General features: G+C 51.3%; 1 protein-coding gene across 6 annotated transcripts in view; it reads right to left on the bottom strand.

Moving 5' to 3' along the window:
- Positions 1-2,772: 2,772 nt before the first annotated feature.
- PDE10A (phosphodiesterase 10A) overlaps positions 2,773-21,073 on the bottom strand; it is a 148,895-nt gene continuing 130,594 nt past the window's right edge. For all 6 annotated transcript variants that reach the window (XM_076074994.1, XM_032973556.2, XM_076074993.1 and 3 more), the window contains 9 exons: positions 19,948-20,090; positions 18,654-18,737; positions 13,015-13,165; positions 12,226-12,381; positions 11,906-12,078; positions 11,641-11,752; positions 10,962-11,042; positions 8,345-8,433; positions 2,773-7,176 (listed from right to left, as the gene is read on the bottom strand). In XM_076074994.1, the coding sequence (XP_075931109.1) occupies positions 7,065-7,176; positions 8,345-8,433; positions 10,962-11,042; positions 11,641-11,752; positions 11,906-12,078; positions 12,226-12,381; positions 13,015-13,165; positions 18,654-18,737; positions 19,948-20,090 (1,101 nt within the window). In that variant the 3' untranslated portion in view covers positions 2,773-7,064. The remainder of the gene's footprint in view (positions 7,177-8,344; positions 8,434-10,961; positions 11,043-11,640; positions 11,753-11,905; positions 12,079-12,225; positions 12,382-13,014; positions 13,166-18,653; positions 18,738-19,947; positions 20,091-21,073) is intronic.

Raw genomic sequence — 21,073 nt, 5'->3', positions numbered from 1 at the left:
ACATTTACACGTGTACCCCAAAACCCTCGCCACCACGTTCATCGCTGACACTGCCATCTATACTATCATTCTGTTACGTGCGTACGCACGTTGAACTTCTTTCGCACCGTACGTAGCCGAACGCGCTTCATCGGGTGAAGGACAACAAGAAATGGGTGTTCAATTTACGGGGCACTGTGCGCGCGATGATATGGAAAACAGCTTCTGACTCCACGCCCGTGCGATTGCCAATGCAGTCCACTATTTTTGCTTTCGTTAGGTCTACTCGCATTCCAATGGGTAAATATGTTTAAATATTCACATTTCAAACACGCACACGGCATTCCTCCACAGCATAGTAAATTAAGTTTAAAGGTGCAGCCCCCGCAACTTACTTCGCTCGCACCACCGCTGGCGGAAGGGCCTTACACCAGACGGAGCTCTGGAGAGAAATTACTTTGGCTTACTCCTCCAGCTCTGGCCAGAAGTCTTGGAAGAGGTGGCAGCACCCACACTTTACTCCACTGCAAGCGGCCTGCCGATCGACTGCGGTGGTGTCTACCTACACTGCTTTGGTGGGGAAGAGTTTTAGAAACTTTGCACCGTTGCTGCAAGTGCGGCGCCGGGAGAGAGAACTGGCGGACCTATGGATCGCAAGTCCCTTGCGAATGTACAATTCTGGTTAACATTGAGTATGTGTGCTTAGGGGGAACAGAAGCAGACGCCACCTCGGATATGATTCGACAGCCCAGCTGCCGTTCACAAAACACGTGGTGGTGGGGGTCTCATGTCCCTACCCAGTGTACGGACTGCCACGGTAAAAAGGTATTCACTCGCAATATATTTAATATTTTTCAATCGATTCCAACTTGCATGTTTTTTTTTAAGCAGGATGAATTGATATCACAAGTGTGAAAGCAGGTTGAATTGATATCACACGTGTGAAAGCAGGTTGAATTGATATCACAAGTGTGAAAGCGAATTCAGCCGGAATTCTTACGCCTGCTTCCCGTCTCTTTAAAATCCTGGCTGCGCCAACTGATGCCTTCAACCTCGCTCAACACAGATGCCCCCATAGAGCCTTGACAGACTTTTGTGGCAAGCGAGCACCTGTGAAGGCAGACACGGTACACGAGGGGGTGGGTGGTCAGCACCACGCCCGGCCGCCTTTGTCTTCCAAATGGCCATGATTACACACCGCACCAGGTGCTCATTTGAGGCTGAGTCGACCCAGCATGAGGCCCAGGACTGGTTCAGATAATCGTCACCGGTGTTGTCCGTGAGCGGGAATCGAACTCGGGTCGCCGGGTTCACAGCAACGCGCGCTAGCCGCTACACCACCGCTGCCCACTACGCACACACAGACTGACGGGCGAGTGCATCTTGAGATCAGGATTAAGATCAGGGCGTGCTGCTGCCCTCTGCTGGAGCGAAAATTAAAAGACCCCTTTAATCCAAATAATTTCCAAGCAGTGGCTGCACCAGAGACGACGGCGACGGTTGTATAACAACGCAGCAGTAATAATCATCATAACAACATCAATAATAATAAATTACACGCGCCCCAATTTTTTTTTTAAACCCACACACACGGAACAGTCTCTCCAGTTCAGTGATCTGACACCACCGGTAGCACTCGTGACAACACACATCAATCAGTAGCGGAGGAGACGACTTGATCTTTTTATATATTGTTTCCTTTCTCTTGATTAAACGCCGCAGCCTCTGGTTCACAGTTTTTTTTTTCCCTCTAAGCGGCAGCAATCTTAAGGGCGCCCGTTAAAAATAACATCGGAGCTTTGTTCGCGTTGTGTGCGCGCGTGCGAGCGCGCGTGTGCGTGCGTCCGTTCGTGGAAATGAGAGATGCAAATTTCGCCTTTGTGCTGCGCAGCGCCTCCCCAGACGCGCGTTCTCGGGTTGTGCCGCCGGTGTTACGTCGTTGGGCGACGGTGTCCGTCGTTTCAGACGCCGTGCCCAACGACACGCGGGTAAAAAAAAAAAGACCCGGACAGAAAAAAAGAACCACATTTGGCGAGCAATAGAGACCCAATTTTTAAATACCGACCGTGGGATGAAAGTGACACATGCAGATTAGCAGTTATTTGATTTCAGCGTGTTGATTTTTGTGCATGGTGTTTTACAATTGAAATGTTCAGAGAGAAGCCTCTCCTCCACCAACAACAACAATAAATCCGGCTGAACCTGAATACCCTAAAAAGACCTTAATCTGCAAACAATGCATTGGGGAAGGTACATGTCATGCCACTTAAGCACAACAGCTACATCCTGAACAACGTTGTAAGTAGCTATGAGAGAGATAGAGAGAAACAATATCTGCTCGATTGTCATTCATTCGCATTCATTTTTGCATCACTAGTTAATAAATAAAAAATGGCGACACTTAGAACAAAGCTATATTGAAGATGACACCAAAGCTGTCACATTAGTAGCATCTGTAACGTAACGTTATTGCTTTTTAAAAGCAAAAAAAACAAAAGCCTAATCAACATCTAATTGGATTCTGTGGCTCTTCCTTTTTTTTTCGTAAAGTAGCATCAAGTGACTTGATGCGTGTGTTCGCTGCCACATTCGGGTTATTTAACCGCAGGTGAGTGGGACGGTGTCTAAATTAAGCGACGAGTAAGTGATGGCGATACAAAAAAAATGCAATGATGTAACTGGGAGTGACTGGTCGCCCATTATGAACGTTTTTCATTCAACTGAAACGGGTGGTGTTTTCGTTTTTGAGATCGCACAACGCCGAAAACCGTTGCATCGACGCGGACAGCAGTGGAGGTTTTACGCATTCCTGGGCATACACAAATAGAAAAGGAAGCTGAATTTATTTTAATAACATATTACACGGATCAGATTTATAAATGTGAAGCAAGGTTAAGAACAGCCCCCACCACGAACCAAAGCCCAAGAGTGACATTAGTAATAAATAAACACCAAAAGATAAGCCCTTAAGCCGTTTTTGTCTTTTTCTTTCTAATAAAATAAATCAGTTTATTGAAAAGAAAGTGGGGAATTCAAATAATAAAGACCTCAACCGGTCAATCTATTTACATATTACATGCATTTTTTTTTGCAATGTATGTTTAAACTGCAACAGCCTGCTTTGAAATGTAAAATAAAAAATATATTTCTCCTCAAAGATAATTTGAATGCGTTTTCATCCTAATAAGCCTGCAGAATTTTTTTCTTAAGCAAACTAAAGCTACACTGCGTATATAACCGTGTGCTACTTATATTCGCTAAAGGGTTTTTTTTTCTAATTCGGTCAGATAATCCATGAGAATGCCACGTGCACTGCACACCGCCAATTTCGTGTTGGCGATAAAGTGCGGGGGTGGGGGGGTGTGGACACCCCATCGGACAATCAAGATTTGTTTTAAAGCTGTCAAATATCCCCCATTAGATTATTGCCACGATCATCCGAACGTTTGGGGAAGCCTGCGGTGTGAAGGTGGTGCTGCCAAACAACTCGGGCGGCGTCGTGACAAAAGGCCTTGCAGAAGGCGACTTCTGCAGAGCGTGTTCATCGGCCGTCGAACGTACGGAACCCCCCCCCCCCCAACACCTCCCACGACGTTAAAATCCGCGCCCGGTGCATGCCGATTGAATCGACATCGTTTTGACGTTGGCGCGTGCCGCCTACGGAACAACCGTGCGTTGCGTCTTCTCAGATTTAAGTAGAAAATAATAAACCCACTTGGGTGTACGGTGACGAAGGGCACGGCACATGTCCAGTGCACGTCTTGAAAAAGCACGAGGCAGCACAACCTCGGCGGATGACCATCGCTTTCTTATTGGCGAATATTATAGATGGTGAGGGTAAGTGTTGAATCGGCGCGCGTAGTAGCAGTATTAATGCCATTCTTATCGTGCGCGACTATTTTAAAAGGTGCCGTTTAACATGCAGGCATAATCTGCCAGTAGGAGGCGATGTTGCGGCTACGTGGTTTTACTCAATTAGGTGAATTTTGCCAGGTTTTAGCACAATTTTGGCAGATTTTGGCAAGATTTTCGCAAAATTTGAACCATGACACCCGGCACACACGTGGGCCTGCTCTATTTTTTTATTCGAATGACGTCCCGCTGCCAAGGGGGTACGGCACTTAGGATTTTCCTCGAATGCGCCCGGCAGTTTATAACCAGGGCAGGCACCAGATTCGAATCTGGAAGCTTCTGTCAACAATGAGGCAAAACCCCCAGCCACCACCTCCAGGCCACGTCGTTACCCCCTGCATTGTCTTTTTTTAAGGTGTTGGCAGCCTAGCAGTGAATCGTCGAGTGACCGGGAATTTGCTCGCGTGCCCACGGCTATGGAGTTTCGCCTCCCTCTGGACGTTCTCTCCTCTGACTCTCCCCCGCCCTCCCCCCTCTCGTTTTAATTCAAATCGCGCCTCAGGACGCAGCTTATTTTTCAAGGGGCTTTTTCTCTTTCTGGAATCCTTTGTGTTTGGGCTTGGACCTGACTGGTGTGAGTCTGCATGTGTGTGTCTTTGTGGGGGGCGGTGGTGTAGCGGTTAGCACGCTGCGCTACGAACCCAGCGACCCGGGTTCGATTTCCGCTCATGGCCAACACCGGTCATGATTATTTGAACCGGTCCGAGGCCTCCCCTAGGTCGACTCAGCCTGAAATGAGTACCTGATGCGGTGTGTAAACATCGCCACTGGAGAGACAAAGGCGGCCGGGCGTGGTGCTGGCCACCCACCCCCTCGTGTGCTGTGACAGCCTTCATAAGTGCTCGCTAACAGCACTTGCCCCAACAGTATGTTCAGGCTATACGGGGGATCTTCGTCTTTGTGCCTCTGTTGAACAGCACCTTGTGATATCAGGGTTGCGTCATCAGTGTAAATCATTGTGAAATTATTATGATGATTATTAATTTGCCTGGTTACCAATCGCCGAGATTGAAACAGTTTCTTGCATTCGTGTCGTTCGTTTCGCAAGATACGTGCGGCTACACAACGGTTGACCTTTCGGGGGTGCGGGGAGTCGGGGAACAAAACATATTTGTCCTGTAATGCGAGTTGTGGCTGAATGCAAGGCGGTGGGGTTCATGTTTTCAATGGATCGTGCCCGGAGACTGCGGGCAGTCATGGTCAGGTGATGACCGATCATCGACGCTACCAAGCGAAAGTCACGAACGAAGGGAGGCGTTGCGCTGTCTCACCATTTGTCATTTGCGTGCGTGGAACAACTTCCACGCATACAGCCAGGCGGCAATTCGAGAGCCGTCACGGAAGTAGCTTGTGCCCACTGCGGTGATGTGTTATCAAATATAAATATTCAATAATACTCCCAATTCATGTCAGCAGTGTACAACATGCATTACGGTATGTGGCAGGTATATGCGATCAGTTATACGTTAAGATTATGGTTGGGTTATTTATTAACAAAGAGGCTAAAAGTTACCCTCTGCTGAAGTACATCGTGTTACACGTCCGTTCGGTGGCGACTACAATAAGCTTAATGAGTTCATTATAAAGTCATTTCACCCACGTGTTAGACACGTACGTCGGAGTGTTTCCCAACATTTGCTCGAAAGTGCAGTCATGAAAAGAAAAAGCCCTGATCTCTTTTTTACTTCAGACAACCAAAAAAAATAATTCCCCTCCCCGGTAAGGCGTCTCGCAAAAATGGCTCGTGCCCGCTTGTTTCCTTCAAACGCCACTCTGCATTCAATGGTTAAATCTTTAGGTTTTTTTGTCCGATGCAACAGTTTCACACCGTCTTCACAGAGTTCCAATGAGCGGGCCTTTCGCTCCAATCTCAAGTCTCTACAATGAGGCTAAACTCTTGAGGGTTAACTTATTCCTTACTAAAATTGCAGGCAAGCCATTACGATGTAGTGCAAAAAATGCTCCTCTGTTCAAAGTCTTTTCGTTAATTTCAGTCTTTTGTTTTTATTTTCATTTCAGAGCTCGCACATGCGAGATTGGCTGAACGTTGACATGGAGACCTTTGGGACAGAGGCCCCCCTCAGAAGAGGCCTTTTTTTCTTGTCTGGACTGCCAGTCCCCACGTCCTGACCCCAAACCGCCGAGCGTGCCTTGTCGCGTCAGGCCGCCCCATTCCTGTGCAGTCGCTGAACGTACCGCAGCAAGCGTAGACCATCGTGCGTAATGCATGTTTAACTTCTTTCGCACCGTACGTAGCCAATCGTGCCAATCGTCTGCACGAGTCAAAACCAGTGAAACCAGCACGTTCCCTTTTTGGCTCATCGAGCAAACTGAATCATTCATCGATGAGACTCTCCAACGACACTGGCCCTCCGGCGGCCTCTCCATTGGCCGGTTTTGATCACGTGACGTGCCGACGAGCGATCCACACGGCTGGCATGCAGGTAGGCAGGCACGCTGGAATGAGCGACATGGCCGGGCCGCAGCGAGCCTGGCGCAGGTGAGGCTGGAGCCGGGGGGAGCGAGGGGAGAGGTCCGCGGTGAACGAAACGGCGCGAAGGAACGCCGCGCCGCAGTCATCGTCTCTCGCTGTGGTGCGATTTTGTTTTCGCAAACAAAACAAAAATATATTTCTTTCTTTTTTTTTTGCTCCGGTTTTTCTTGAACCCGACATTAACAGGCAGCTAACAGCATCGCTGTACTTCATGAAACGTAACAAAATACTTTTTAAAAAATCGTTTGGTGTCTTTCGTCGATGTTGTTGTAGCCGTAGCAGTAGTAGTAGTTTTCGAAGCGCGACATTTTTTTTATTTCTGCGCTTTCTTGTTAAGGCAACCCGTTTTGAGGCCCAAAGTTGGCCGTTCGCACTTTCTCAGTCTCCCTGCACGCGGCTGGCGTACGTAAGCGCACGCTTGCGTGACGTCCCCCAACGACGCAGACGGCGGTGCGCCACGCGCGTCGAACCTGGAAACCCGCCGCTACCGTCGCCCACTCACAGCGCCGTCCTTGCATCGTCCCTGCCACGCCCGCGCTGCCCTCTGCCGCGAGGGAAAAGGCCCTACGCGGCAACGAGCGGGCTCTTTTCTCGCCATTCCCGCTCTTCTTCCGTCATCGTTCCTTTCCGATTCGTGTATTTGTTTCCTTTTTAACGTCTCTCTCTCTCTCGCTCTCTCTCAGTTGTCGATCTCGACGGGAATGGTGTCATCGTTGGGGAGGGACTGCGACTGGATCCACACCGAGGTGTCCTCACCTCGGACCAACTTCTCCCACTGGGCCAGGTTCTCCCTGCCCACACCGGAGGACACAGCGAAGAGACACACGAGGTCGGATGTAGGGGGTCGACGCTGTGCCGAGTGCAAGGCCACACGTTCGCCAAAAGGTCACCCCCCGATCGTTCAACCACGGTCACGAAGAATCTCAATAGTCCGAAATGCTGACCTGTCTAAATCTCAGCCGCCTCAGCTCTGATCGCTCTCCCCCCCCCCCAGCACGAGCGACACAGAGAAGCGGAGTGCACAGGGGCACAGTGTGCTGGGTACTAGGCCACACAATTTCCCAGAGCCACGAATAACATCCAATCCTCGTCATCATGACCCTCTATTTCACAGCCCTTGATCATCCTAAATATCAGATAAACTGATCCATCACAGAAAGCAATGAGTGGCTCCGATTTCATTAAGATGTTATGATTGCTTTGCATGGTTCCCTTTGGATGTGATGCAATTGGTCCTCCATCAACGCTCCAGGGCTTTAATCCCTAAAGCTTTGACGAGTTTATCATTACAAATCTTGGCCGTCCCACCATTGCTTATTCTAAAGTGCAGTGGCGAAGGGTCATAAGCATGGGCCCTGGCGCAAATAATTAAATAAACTAAACTTTGATTTAAAGCTTTCGTGACTGCAGTAATTAATATTTTATTATTTTGTTGTTTCCCTTCAACGTGACTTTACCGAAAGAACTAAGAATATAAACTAAACTTAACTAAAACCATTTAATTTTGCCAGGTAAGGTGCACTGAGCTACATAGCTCTTTGTCAGAAGCGACCTGGCCACAAACAATGGCTCAACGAAGTGGCTTATCACGTGGAAATGTACAGCAGCCAAATACTCTAAAAAGCACGTTTGTAAACGTGGAGGGAAAAAAACCGGAGGATCCGGAGAAAAATCCACGAGACCACGGGGCCTAGAGACACGCAAATTCCAAATACATACCAGGCGTCAGGGTTGGAATCGAACCCACGCCCTCCTGTGTACTAGGCGAAGTAGTTCACATCTCGCCACCGTGGCGCCCTAAATAGAGAGCTCCCCGTTCATTTCCACCCCAACTTCGTAGCCCAGTGCCTGGACCCCTCTAGCACGTGGGCCCCCATACAGCTGCACTGGCTGCATGCTCGACAGCTGCGCGTGCTGGCTGCGCTCGTCAGCGAGGGCCGCACAGACCGAAGGCCTCACCTGACTCCCTGCAGGAGGGGGTTGGCTGTGGGGAGAATCTCAACCAGGGTGGTGTAGCACGGGATGGCCACCGCGTTATAGAAGCCCACCTGCACCGCCACGGAAGGCACGCGCCGCAACGTCACATCAGCCGCGCTCAAGAAAGGCACGAACGGTCACAATCAGGCACGAGTGAAAGCGTTATTGACATCATATAGGGGGGGGCGCGTGTTGTTGTTTTAGGCTGCGCGGTGTTGTGTGTAATATTATTTTTTGATTCAAAGCTTTCGTGACTGCAGTAATTCATATTCTTAGCTCTTTCGGTAAAGTCACGTTGAAGGGAAACAATAAAATAATAAAATATATTTTATTCTTTTTTAATAACGTGACTTTACCGAAAGAGCTAAGAATATGTAATATTATTATTGTTGTTTCTTATTATTATTATTAACCCACAAAAGCCTTACGGATTCTCAAGTCCCTTTTCAGGAGGATCCTGCCCAGTTTTCGTAGCCAGGAGGCAATGCTGCTGCTGCTGTCGCCACCGTGTGCAATCCCAATTGAGCAATTCGCAGGTAATTTTTCAGCATTTGGGATGTTTACGGTCGAGACCAGTTACACTGTTTCGTACTTTAGCTGTGGGAAGAACCCGGAAGAAGGAAACCCACGCCAGAAAACGGGAACTCACAAATTCGAAAAGCCCCACAGCCCTTCTTGCCATCCCGCCACCCTAACGACAATGGCCTTGCACGAAACCCACGCCATCGAACGTGGCCTTAATTCCTCTCCAGTAGAAGGATATGGTCCACCACCTCTCCTGGCCCACCTCTACCTGGCCCCCCTCTACTGGCCCACCTTTACCTGGCCCACCTCTCCTGGCCCACCTATCATGGCCCACCTCTACCTGGCCCACCTCTACCCGGCCCACCTCTACCACCTGGCCCACCTCTACCACCTGGCCCACCTCTCCTGGCCCACCTATCATGGCCCACCTCTACCTGGCCCACCTCTACCTGGCCCACCTCTACCACCTGGCCCACCTCTCCTGGCCCACCTATCATGGCCCACCTCTACCTGGCCCAACTCTACCTGGCCCACCTCTACCACCTGGCCCACCTCTACCACCTGGCCCACCTCTACCTGGCCCACCTCTACCACCGGGCCCACCTCTACCACCTGGCCCACCTCTACCTGGCCCACCTCTCCTGGCCCACCTCTACCTGGCCCACCTCTACCTGGCCCACCTCCACCTGACCCACCTCTACCTGGCCCACCTCTACCTGGCCCACCTCTCCTGGCCCACCTCTACCTGGCCCACCTCTACCTGGCCCACCTCTCCTAGCCCACCTCTCATGGCCCACCTCTACCTGGCCCACCTCTCCTGGCCCACCTCTCCCTGGCCCACCTCTACCTGGCCCACCTCTACCACCTGGCCCACCTCTCCTGGCCCACCTATAATGGCCCACCTCTCATGGCCCACCTCTCATGGCCCACCTCTCCTGGCCCACCTCTACCTGGCCCACCTCTACCTGGCCCACCTCTACCACCTGGCCCACCTCTCCTGGCCCACCTATCATGGCCCACCTCTACCTGGCCCACCTCTACCACCTGGCCCACCTCTACCACCTGGCCCACCTCTACCTGGCCCACCTCTCATGGCCAATCTCTACCTGGCCAATCTCTCATGGCCCACCTCTACCTGGCCCACCTCTACCTGGCCCACCTCTTCTGGCCCACCTCCCCCCCCATCCCCCCCGCTGTCTCTAGCCAGTATCACTGCCTCCATCAGTCTCAATACATTTTCTTCTCCTGGATCTCTTACCTCTGCATCTATTCACCTGATTGTCCATCTCCCACTGCCCCTGGTCCCCTTCCACTGTACGTCCAATCTCCTGCCCGGCCTCACTCTCGTAACGTGCGACCACCGTGGTGGTGAGGAGATGCTAACAACCTCGCCTCGTATACAGAAGGTGGTGGGTTCAATCCCGCCCCTGGCGCCTGCTATATATTTGGAGTTTGCATGTCTCTCTCTCCATAGTCGTGTGGATTTTACTACGGGTCCTTCATAATTTTTTTAGAATGAACGTCCGTTTTGAGTACGGTATGTGCCTGCAATAAATGTCCACGTGATGATGAGCCACTTCGTTGACCGATCATTCGTAACCAGGTCGCTTCGGGAAAAAAGAGCTATATAGCTCAGTGGGGCCTTACCTAGTCAAATAAAAAGTTGTATAAATACATTAGCCGTTAATTAAATCTACCAACTTTATAGGGGGCTCAACTGGGACACATCATAAGCAGGCAGCCCCTCCCCTCCCCGCCGTGACCCCCCCAGCCATAATTGTACGTAGCCACGGCCATATCGCCGACACGACGTTCTAATGACGTGGTTCAATACGGGCTATTATTTGCGGGGTAAGTGCGAGAGGTTCGTCTGCGGGGGTCAGAATCAAGTCGCTCGCTCGTTAGGGGAGGGGTGCTGCCATTGTCCCAGGATTTGCTCCCCACCGAGAGCTGCGCGCTCGATCGCAAAGAAGGCTCTGGGGACTTTAATCACCAACAGTGAGCCAATGGACAATTGGAATGCAAGTCAATTAACTGAGTGGATGAACGAATTGCTGAACAAGTTGGCCCTCACCTGGCCCTGAGGGATTTCGTCCTTCTTGTCTCGGTCCATCATGGCTATCGGCTGGATTCCATTTTTCTTCATCTCGTCTCCCTTCGGAAAATAAGGAACAGACACAAAGGGCTCAGTAAAGGCTCCAGATCACACGAGTCTGCAATGGTCCTCGGTCTCAAAATAAAAAAAAAACACCCCTCCATATGGCCTATTAACAGACTGTTGGGGCATGTGCCGTTAGCGAGCACCTATGAAGGCGGGCACGACACACGAGCGGTTGGGTGGCCAGGACCACGCCCAGCCACCTTTGTCTCCCGAATGGCAACATTTACACATTGCACGGGGTACTCATTTGAGGTTGAGTCGACCTTGGAGAGGCAAAAGGACCGGTTCAGATAATATAATCGTCACCGTTGTTGGCCGCGAGCAGGAATCGAACTCGGGCCGCCGGGTTACCGTAGCGCGGCGCACAAACCGCTACTCCACCGCATCTCAGAACACACACACACACTCACACATTGTAATGGGTGGGCGGCCAATAGGTTAACTCGGGGGGGGGGGACAGGATATAGACGGCACGAATACCTTTCAGTTTCGGGTTGGAAAGTGTTCATTTAAAAAAGAGCATCGCGAGCAATCAGGGGGAGGTGCAATGGGAGCTAGCGGCAGCAGGACACATGCTCCGGTGCCAACTGACCTCCGCCCAGAACTCCGCGTAGATGTCGTTGGCGGTGGCTCTGGTCACCGGCCACAGCTTGGTCACGGAGCAGAGGTCACACGCCGTCATCATGAGACCAATCAAACGGTCCCTGAGCACACACAGACAAAGATCCCCAGTAACGCCTTAACAGACTGTTGAGGTAAGTGCCCCTGGGGACACCCCCCACCCCCCTCCCCCCCAACCCCACCAGGTAATCGCTCGTCACCACCAGCATCAGCAGGAGAGGTGGCACGGTTCTCACCGATGGGCCTGGTTCTTGATCTGCAGCTGCTCTCCCTGCAGGATCTCCTCCAGCTGCTTGCGATTGCCAAAGTATAGCGCGAGGTCCGTGGCGATGATGGCCTTGCGAATTATCTCCAGCACCTCCTCGTACTCGGCCGAGTCCAGGTTCTCAAAGACGCTGTGCCCCTCCAGCTGGGGAGAGACGCGACAGACGCAGAGGCAGAGGAACGTTCGGCGCGTCAACTCGCACACGGCCGGGCATGCAAATGAAAAGGCAGCCGATGACCAAATTACAAAAGGTTCATTCCTCCTCCTCCTTACGAGCCACAAGCCACCAACCTGCAGGATGGAGAGCGTCTGGGCAAAGTGGTGCTGCTCCATGGTGGACGTGGAGTACAGCGCGGAGAGGGGCGTCTCAAACTTCTGGAAGTAGGTGTTTGTGTAGCCCCGGTGGTCCAGGTCGTGACACAGGCACGCCACCATCAAGCCCTTGCACTGTTGGGAGGAGAGTATTCATCACCGCTTGCTTTGCTACGATCGGATGCGGAGTTTGCGTCTTTATATTTTTTTTTTCCTTCTGCGTTTTCCAGAGACGTTGGTGTTCAATGCTAGGCCGAGATATTCTTAATAGGACAATATATAATTGGGCAACATTTCTGGCAACGGCCCTTCAAAGTGCTGTGAAGAAGGGCCATTGCTCGACATATCGCCTTTCTAATATATATTTTCCTTTTAAGGCCGCAGTGTTATTGCCGGACGTGTCGAGTGTCTTTGTTCGTGTGTGCTTTGGCACCTCCGCCATGGCAGGGGCGTGCTACAAGGATTGGGGAATGGATGACAGTGATAGAGGGGCACTTGGGGATCACGAAGGGGCAGGGGAGGGATGGGAAGGAGTGGAGGGGCGAGGGCAGGGAAGAGAATGGGCGATGGAGAAGAGGTTGAGGCTTTAAGAGAGGACAACTTAACGACTGACTGCGACTGATTATGATGGGTGACTGTGAATAGATGAAGCTAAGGCTTGCAACGCCCATGGCTCATTGTACTCATTTATGTGCTAAAATATTCAACAATCTGGCTCAGCCTTCAGCAGCGGCGGGCATTCAGCCCTCCCCCACCAGCCCTCCTCACCTCAATCTCGGAGAAGATGCCCGGGTTGCGCTGGAGCAGCACGTACATGCAGTGCGCCACCGTCACCGCGTGCTTCCAGTTGTGGTACGGCACGCGGCGGTAGTTCTTCCGCACAGACATGGTGAACCGGCACAGCTTCTCCAGCTCGAAGCTGCTCACCGGCACAAAGACAAAGATTCCCCGTACATATAGGTGACATTTACCCATCGTTAGTGCCATGATGAGGGCGATGATGATGATAATTATGATGATAATAATAACGATGACAATTATGAAAGCTCTTTCAGTAACTGTACATTTCAGTACTATTGCCCTTGGTATGATAATAAGAATGATGATGTTGATGACAATAATGAACATTCTCTATCAGTAACAGCAACTTTTAATGGTGATGATGATGACGATAATGACGATGAAACTCTTTTTTCAACTGTGTGTGTTGAACTTCTTTCGCACCGTACATAGCCAACCGTGCCAATTGTAGGTGCGGGGGAAGGACAACAAACTTAAGACAAAAATCGAGATTACATAAGTGAAGTGCCAAATATTATCTGTGTTATTGACGACAACGATGATGATCACGATGGCGATGAGGACGATGATGCTTACGCCAAAATGGCAAATATGACCGATGAAGAGCGCAGGACAGAATTTGAATATTTGTTTATACCGGAGGAATCAGATGAGCTATAAAGCTCTTTTCCACAGATGTCCGGTCGGGGCGGGTCAGAGCGTTACAACAACAAACAACACGATAGGAGTGCGAAGTAGAGGAAAGGCAAAACAAATAACTTTTTTTTAAAAATACACGAATAAAACTAAAACTCTTATTATTTAACCAGGTAAATACCCCCCACTGAGCTATTAGCTTCTTATACAGAAGCGAGCTGGCGGCCACAAATGGATAGCTCAACGAGGATGGCTTATCATCACGTGGAAATGTACGGCAGCCACAGACCCCGGAGCGTGGAGGGCCATCGATCCCAGGTGACTGAATAACAAATGCTGCTGTGGCCCCTCTCTGTGCATTCACCTCCACCCACCACCGCTCCTCCCCCTTCCCGGCTGCGAAATTCTATTCCTGGCCACGCGCAGCACGGGCAGCAAATTCTGCTACTCTCTGCTGAATAGAACACGGTGGGGGGGGGGGGGGAGAGCCCAGTGTGTTCTGGGAGAGTTCTTGCCGATAACACCAGGTGAAGAAAGCGACTATATTTTTTGGGAGGGGGGGTGGAAGGTGGGGGGGGGGGGTTTATCACAAATGCGGAGCCACCAGCCTGAAAGCTCAAAGCAGTTGACAACGAGGAGCAGCACGGGAATAGCCACGGCGGATAGGAAAATATCCATATTTCTTGAATTGAACTTGGGAATTGGGCCACGCCCTGCAGGATATGAGAGTCCGGCCCCTGGTTTTTGCCACGTTTAGGCAAACAGTTTAGCATTTGCCCAGAAGGCAAAGAAACTGAAGCCTTCAATCATAAATTGCTTACTTCCCTACAATCGCGGGTCAACAGTTTACGGCCAAGTTGACCTAGGGAGTGACCTCACGGCAACTTTGGATCGTGTTTTGCTCCTAGTGTTGAAAAGAATGCGGCATGATGTACAAACCGTGGTGACATCACTCCCTCAGCCAAAACACAGACACAAAAGACAAAGATACCCCATGTAACCTACACAGGTTGTTGGGGCAAGTCCTGTTAGATATAGCACATAGGAAGGCAGGCATGGCACACGAGGGGGTGCTGCGACCAGAACTACGCCCGGCCGCCTTTGTCTCCCTTGTCGCGATGTTTGCACTTCCACTCCCCATTAATCACACACACACGAATATACACAACAGCCGCTATTTGCCACGAAGTAGCGGTGACGTCACCACGGTGCATGTGCCAGGCTATGTGCATTTTCAGGCCACGTGAAGTGTCAAAGGCTCGATGGCAGGAGGTCATGGCACAGACCCAGGTGCCATGGGTTGGCTGACGGTGATGACTGTCAGATGCACTACCAGTGCCCCCTACTGTGCCAAATATCAAACTGATACACACAGTTGCACACAGTGTCCCTGTACGAGCGCGATTACTTCCTCAGTGAGCGCGAGGACACATTTCATTTCCTTCATCCCCAGACGTCAGCCGAATAAGTAATCCCACGACGTTCAATTAAGCCGATCGCATCATTGCATAAGCCCAGCCGGCAGATTAATTCCCCGTCTTGACGTCACAAATATGACGTGGACATTCGCCGATGGGGTTTTGTGTTCCACGCTATAATGACAGTCGTCAAACACCGGGGACGCTAGAGGGCGGAAACGGAGCTCCTCCAAAGGGGATAAAGACTTCACCCGGCTCCATGAGTAGATTAACACTGTGGTGTTATATTATTACTACTACGACGACGATTCTGCGCAACTCCCTGGTCGATTCAGAATCAGAGTATTAATTTACACTGGGGGAATCCGTTGAGCTATAAAGCTCTTTTTGCACAGGTGAATGCGGCATTAAACACCACCGACACATGCCCCGTGACTCTCACGCAACCACCTCCCACATATCTCCTTTTGCTGTGGTCATTTCATACGCAACTTTACCACGCCACACACCACCTGTCGATAGAATAACGGTGGGGCAAGAGGCGGTGTAGTGTGGATCGGTGTAGTGTGGGGCGGTGTAGCACGGTGCGGTGTCGTATGCTGCACATACGTATGTTGCACATACGTATGTTGAACTTATTTAGAGCAGTACGTAGCAAACCATGCTAATCGGAGGTGCGGGGGAAGGGTAAGAAACTGCTGTGCTTATTATACACCACACAACTAAAACATACGACTAAGCCAAACCGTGCTCTACCAGAGTCGGCTGATCGGCAGGTTTCGTGGTCGGGTAGTAAGTGTGGGTACTCCAACCTTTGCTAAGTCGTCTGGACATTGTGGAAGAGTAGGCCAAAACACCCTCTCTAGGCCAAAATACCCTCTCTATAGTTCGGTCCGGCGGAGGCTCCTCCATGAACGGTGACGTGCGCGAGCAATTGCAGCGCTGCACCTTTGCCTATACCCATTTCTGCACGGCGAAGCGATACCACGGAGGGCAGGCAATTAAGAGCCGTTGGAAGAGCGCACACCGAGACGTGGCTGAAGTGTCATGGAATGGAAACGTTGAATGAAAAATTGGCGTTCGAAACCGCGGGCATGATTAATTAACGGAACGAGCAAATAAACGCGAGTGCGTGTCCTCGCGTAGAGACCGGGGAGACCGCAGCAAGGGCACGGTGATGGTCACACCAGCCTGTCGTGCGACACTTGTGCCCTTCACGGGCGCCCGCTAAGGGCGCTCGACCCGACAGAGGCCTCTTCGGCAACGGCGGGGATCCGCGTCGCCGACGTTTAATTAAAAAAAAAAGTTTTAAAAAAAAGCATCCGAAGTAACAGTGAGGTGCACCACCGTAGCGCTCCAGTAACATCACCGCGGGTGAAGTTTTATTCAAATCTTCGACAGCGAGGCGATAATTGCATCACGTGTAGTGCGGCTGGCCAAGCGTTAAAGGATTTATTTCATTTTGCTGAAGCTTCAAACGTCTGTCTGACAGCGCTGGGAACGCAGCTGTTTCAATGGTGGGCCACGTGAGGACCGGTCCACTCCGTTGTCAATCGTCACCATCTACGTTTGGCGGCTCGTGTGGTGACCTCCGGATCGTTCTGCACACTCGGGACAGCGAGATTCGGACCTCGCAGCTTTGCAGTCAGCGGTCCATCGGGCTGGAACTCACCTACCCACTCACTCACCCACTCACCCACTCACTCACCCACTCACTCACCTACTCACCCACTCACTCACCTACTCGCCCCCACCCACTCACCCACTCACTCACCTACTCACCCCCACCCACTCACCCACCCACTCACCCACCCACTCACCTACTCAGCGGTCCATCAGCTTGGAACTCACCTACCCACTCACTCACCTACTCACCCCCACCCACTCACCCACCCACTCACCCACCCACTCACCTACTCAGCGGTCCATCAGCTTGGAACTCACCTACCCACTCACTCATCTACACACCCCCACCCACTCACCCACCCACTCACCTACTCAGCGGTCCATTGGCCTGGAACTCACTACCACTGCACGATGTTCGACACTCTACACAGGCAATTAACTAGCAAATTAAACATTTGAAGACAAAACTGTATCAATATCGCACACTCGTGATAACCTAGGTTATAAGAGTTGTGCATTTATAAATCTACTTTCGGCAAAAGCAAATTAATGGAACGTTGACGGCCCCAAGAAACTCAAGGACCCTGGATTCATACAAATATCAGCGTGCAAAATTCACATCATAAATAATCAAAACAGGACAATTAACATAACACGTCAATATAATCTATCTCATTTACTTGTTTTTCGTCTACATTTCTCTCATCGCGCCACATCCGCATCTCTTCTCACGAGGATTTTACGAACGTGGTTTAAGCTTCGGCCTGCCGATTGGGCTAGCCTCGCCAAAATAAGAGTTACTTGCTTTCAGAGCTGTTGTGCTTTAATTTCAGTGCATCTGGCCGTTACCTGGACTTGAACCCAAGCCACACAGTGTCGTGCGTTCAATGGCTTCTACAAGGGCGTTGCGAGAGCCTTCTGAGCCATTGGGCCACCTCCAAAACATATATATTTATATTTGAAACCACTTTAAATAATTAATTTCTGTCCCCAGAGCCGTGGTTACGCAACTGCGCTGACGCACGAGAAGAGGGAGCGAAAAAGCCACTCCTCCAGGGAGCCAATCAGGTGCCTCGCAGGGGGTGATGGGACCATCCCAGAGGGAGCCAATCAAAGGGCACCGTGGGCATACTCCAGGGGCACAAAGAGCAATCGCAGCCCACCCCCCCCGCCACAAACTCTGCTCTCCCGCCCCCCTCTTACCCAGTTAACATTTACCAAAGGCAGCTACGACGACGTTTAATTGCAGCATTATTCGCAGCTCAAGTGAGGCGTTATAGGGAAAGATTAGGTGTGACGCTCTGTGTCAAAGCCTGGCCAGATTAGACTGCAGAGTTAATCCTTATCCACATCCATGTCACACACACACACACGCGCGCACTCGAACGCTTGCGTGCACATCGCACGCGAAGGAGACAAAGATCTCCCGTGTAGCCTTAACGGACTGTTAGAGCAAAGTGCTGTTGGCGAGCACCATTGAAGGCCAGCGCAGCATACATGGGGACAGGTGGTCAGCACCATGACTGGCCTCCGCAGCGGGTACTAATTTAAGGCCGAGTAAACCTAGGGGAGGTTCAGGGCACATACGCACGTGCACACAGACATAGACATGTATATACACAACAGCCGCCATTTGCCACCAAGTGACGTCTCCAACGCACTTGTGCCAGGCTAGGTGCACGATGAGGACACGTGAAGTGTCACTGACAGGCGGTCACGGGACAGACCCGGGTGTTATGGGTTGACTGCCTGAGATGATTGGCAGATCCAGCAGCTGTGCTCCTTAATGTCTGAATATATATATACTGTATCTAACACACACACACACTCGTCACCACACAGACGTTCACATCGCAGATACACGCAGACACACATGCATCGCACATACAAACACAACACACACGGGTACATGTATCGCACACGCACCTGCTCTGGCCACAGCAGTTGTGCACCATGTGCAGAAAGAAGGCAGGCCACATGTCCTCAAAGGGCCCAATGTCAAAGTGGTACCTGTGTGAGCACACAGGGCCAAATGAGCACACAAGTCAGCACAGCGACGCGACGCCGCGTCCACATTCGTCGCGCTCGCTCCTTCGGCGCGGACTGCGAGCTGCAACCGGCTTGCCAGTCGCCTTTTCAGGTTCGTGGCGAGACGCCGGGCTCTTTGATCGCGAGATCACCGTTCCCGGCGCACGCACCGAGAGCCAGCACCGGTCCCTCACCGGCCGCGGTCACCGACGCCGCTTTCCCAGAAGGTTCGGGTCCACCGCCGAGCGGTCGGTTGCACGCGAACTCAATAAAAACTAATAAAAACGAAACGATTTTTTTTATTTTACCAGGTAAGGCCCACTGAGCTGTGTAGCCCTTTTTTCAGAAGCGACCTGGCCACACAAATGGATAGCTCAACAAAAGTGGCCTATCACGTGGGCATTTACTGCAGCCAAATGCTCTGAAGGCGTGTTCATAAATCTCGGAGGGGGAAAAACCCGGAGAAAAATCCACACGACCCCGGGGAGAACACGCAAACTCCAAATACACAGACAGGCGTCAAGAGTCGGGATTGAACCCGCAACCTCCTGTATACCAGGCGAGGCAGTTAACATCTCGCGAACGCGTGGAACGTCTTCGCAAACCGTTTCGGGCGGTCGGGAAACCGGTTGCCCCGCCGTTGGAGACCGACTCGTTCCTTCGAAGCGTCGATTACGCTCGCAGCGATTCGTGGCGCCGGGTAATTTGATCGCGCGTCACGTTGGCCAACTCCGATCCAGCGCTCGGGACTCCCGAACGCACCGTTTTAATTCGCCTGGGTCGCGACGACTCGGCTCGGATGCGGGGCAAAGCAGTTCCGCGCGATCATAGAGTCGTGCGGTTTCGAGAGCAATTTGGGTCACATCGCGGCTTCACGGGGGGGCGTGGGCGGGGGCGGGGGGGTAAAACTCCATTTGCTCTATTGGCGCTATCAAAAACAAATCATTGTTATCGTCACAATCATCTTTCTCTCTTCCTATTCTCTCTCTCGAATGCTGCTCTTTCCGGCCCAAGACCACAACGAGGTTTTCCTCTGTCGATGCGTTCAAAGTCTGTGGTGGACGGGGGGGGGGGGACGGCGGGGACGGTTCTGCTTTCTCTACGTTTTTTTATATTATTTTTTTCGTGGGGGAAAAAAAATGTACATGCAAATGAACGAAAAATATAAAAAAAAGCGAGGAGGGTTACTCACAGCTCTATCTCCTTGACGATGGGCGTGGGCAACGTGCACTGCATGAGGCTCTGTGACTCCTCCGCAGTGCACACGCTGTGATACGACAGCTTCTCCAGCGTCACCCGGAAGATGCACTCCGAGTGCCGGATCCGGTGGTACATCTGTCGCGCGTTTAGCGTTTCCGCACAGTCGCCGGGAAGGGTGAAATAAAATCAATGCATAGCTCCCGCCGAATGTGAATACCTGATTTGATCGCGGATACCCAAGCGTTACATTTCCCTGGTTAATAATAATAATAATGATGTTTACTGCCAATCTGCTGCTGGATTAAGGCCTCCCAATGCTATGTCGGCCATAGAGGTTGTTTGGCCATACTTCACCACGCTGGTCAGTGCTGATTGGTGAAAAGGACCGGTTCAGATATCGCTCGCCACCAGATATCGCTCGCCATGTTTTCTTGTTCGTGATTTTGTTTTTTGTTTGTTGCGGTTGCACCCGATTCAAGAGCCCAATGGCTCACAGGGCTATACCAAATAAATGAAACTGAAAAAACTAGTCAGGATCTGAACTCAGGTCAGCAGGCTTCGAAGTGCGGTGTGCTAAGACACCTTGCCAGTGCTCCAGATACTCGAGAGCCTGGCAAAAACGCATCCCGTTACGCCGCTGGCATTGTGGAAAAGGCCACGCAGTGTCCGTGTAGGTATCGTGCCTACGACATCAGGCAAGCCGGCAGCATATGTTTGACACTTGCCGATGAGCCTCACGAAGTCAAAGCTGACACGGAGTTTGCGTTTCTTTCCAAATTGTATTGGTCGGGGGAAAAAAAGTATCGACTCAGAAGTCTTGCCAGAACAAGGGGGTCTATCACCTCTGTTCATGGAGGGGACGTCTACGCTGATTTCGTGAACACGTTCCCCTAAACGGCTTCCACGGCGCTCCAAGTCCACTTTATTCGTGGACGCTAGGGGGAAGCAGTTCGCCGCACTGCCGGCACGGATCGCTCGACCGATATCTTACATTTTTGTCCCCGCGTTGGAATTTTACCGAGCCGAGTGAAATTTAACGCGAAAATTATTTGCGTGCAGTCATGGGGGCTCGGGGATTACGACGCGCGGTTCGTTCGACGCGATGTCCGACGTCTTTA

This window comes from Petromyzon marinus, chromosome 51, assembly GCF_048934315.1.
Source record: "Petromyzon marinus isolate PM22_M1 ecotype Great Lakes invasive population chromosome 51, UKy_Petmar_22M1.pri1.0, whole genome shotgun sequence".
NCBI lineage: Eukaryota > Metazoa > Chordata > Hyperoartia > Petromyzontiformes > Petromyzontidae > Petromyzon > Petromyzon marinus.
This window is presented reverse-complemented; position numbering and strand designations above follow the sequence as displayed.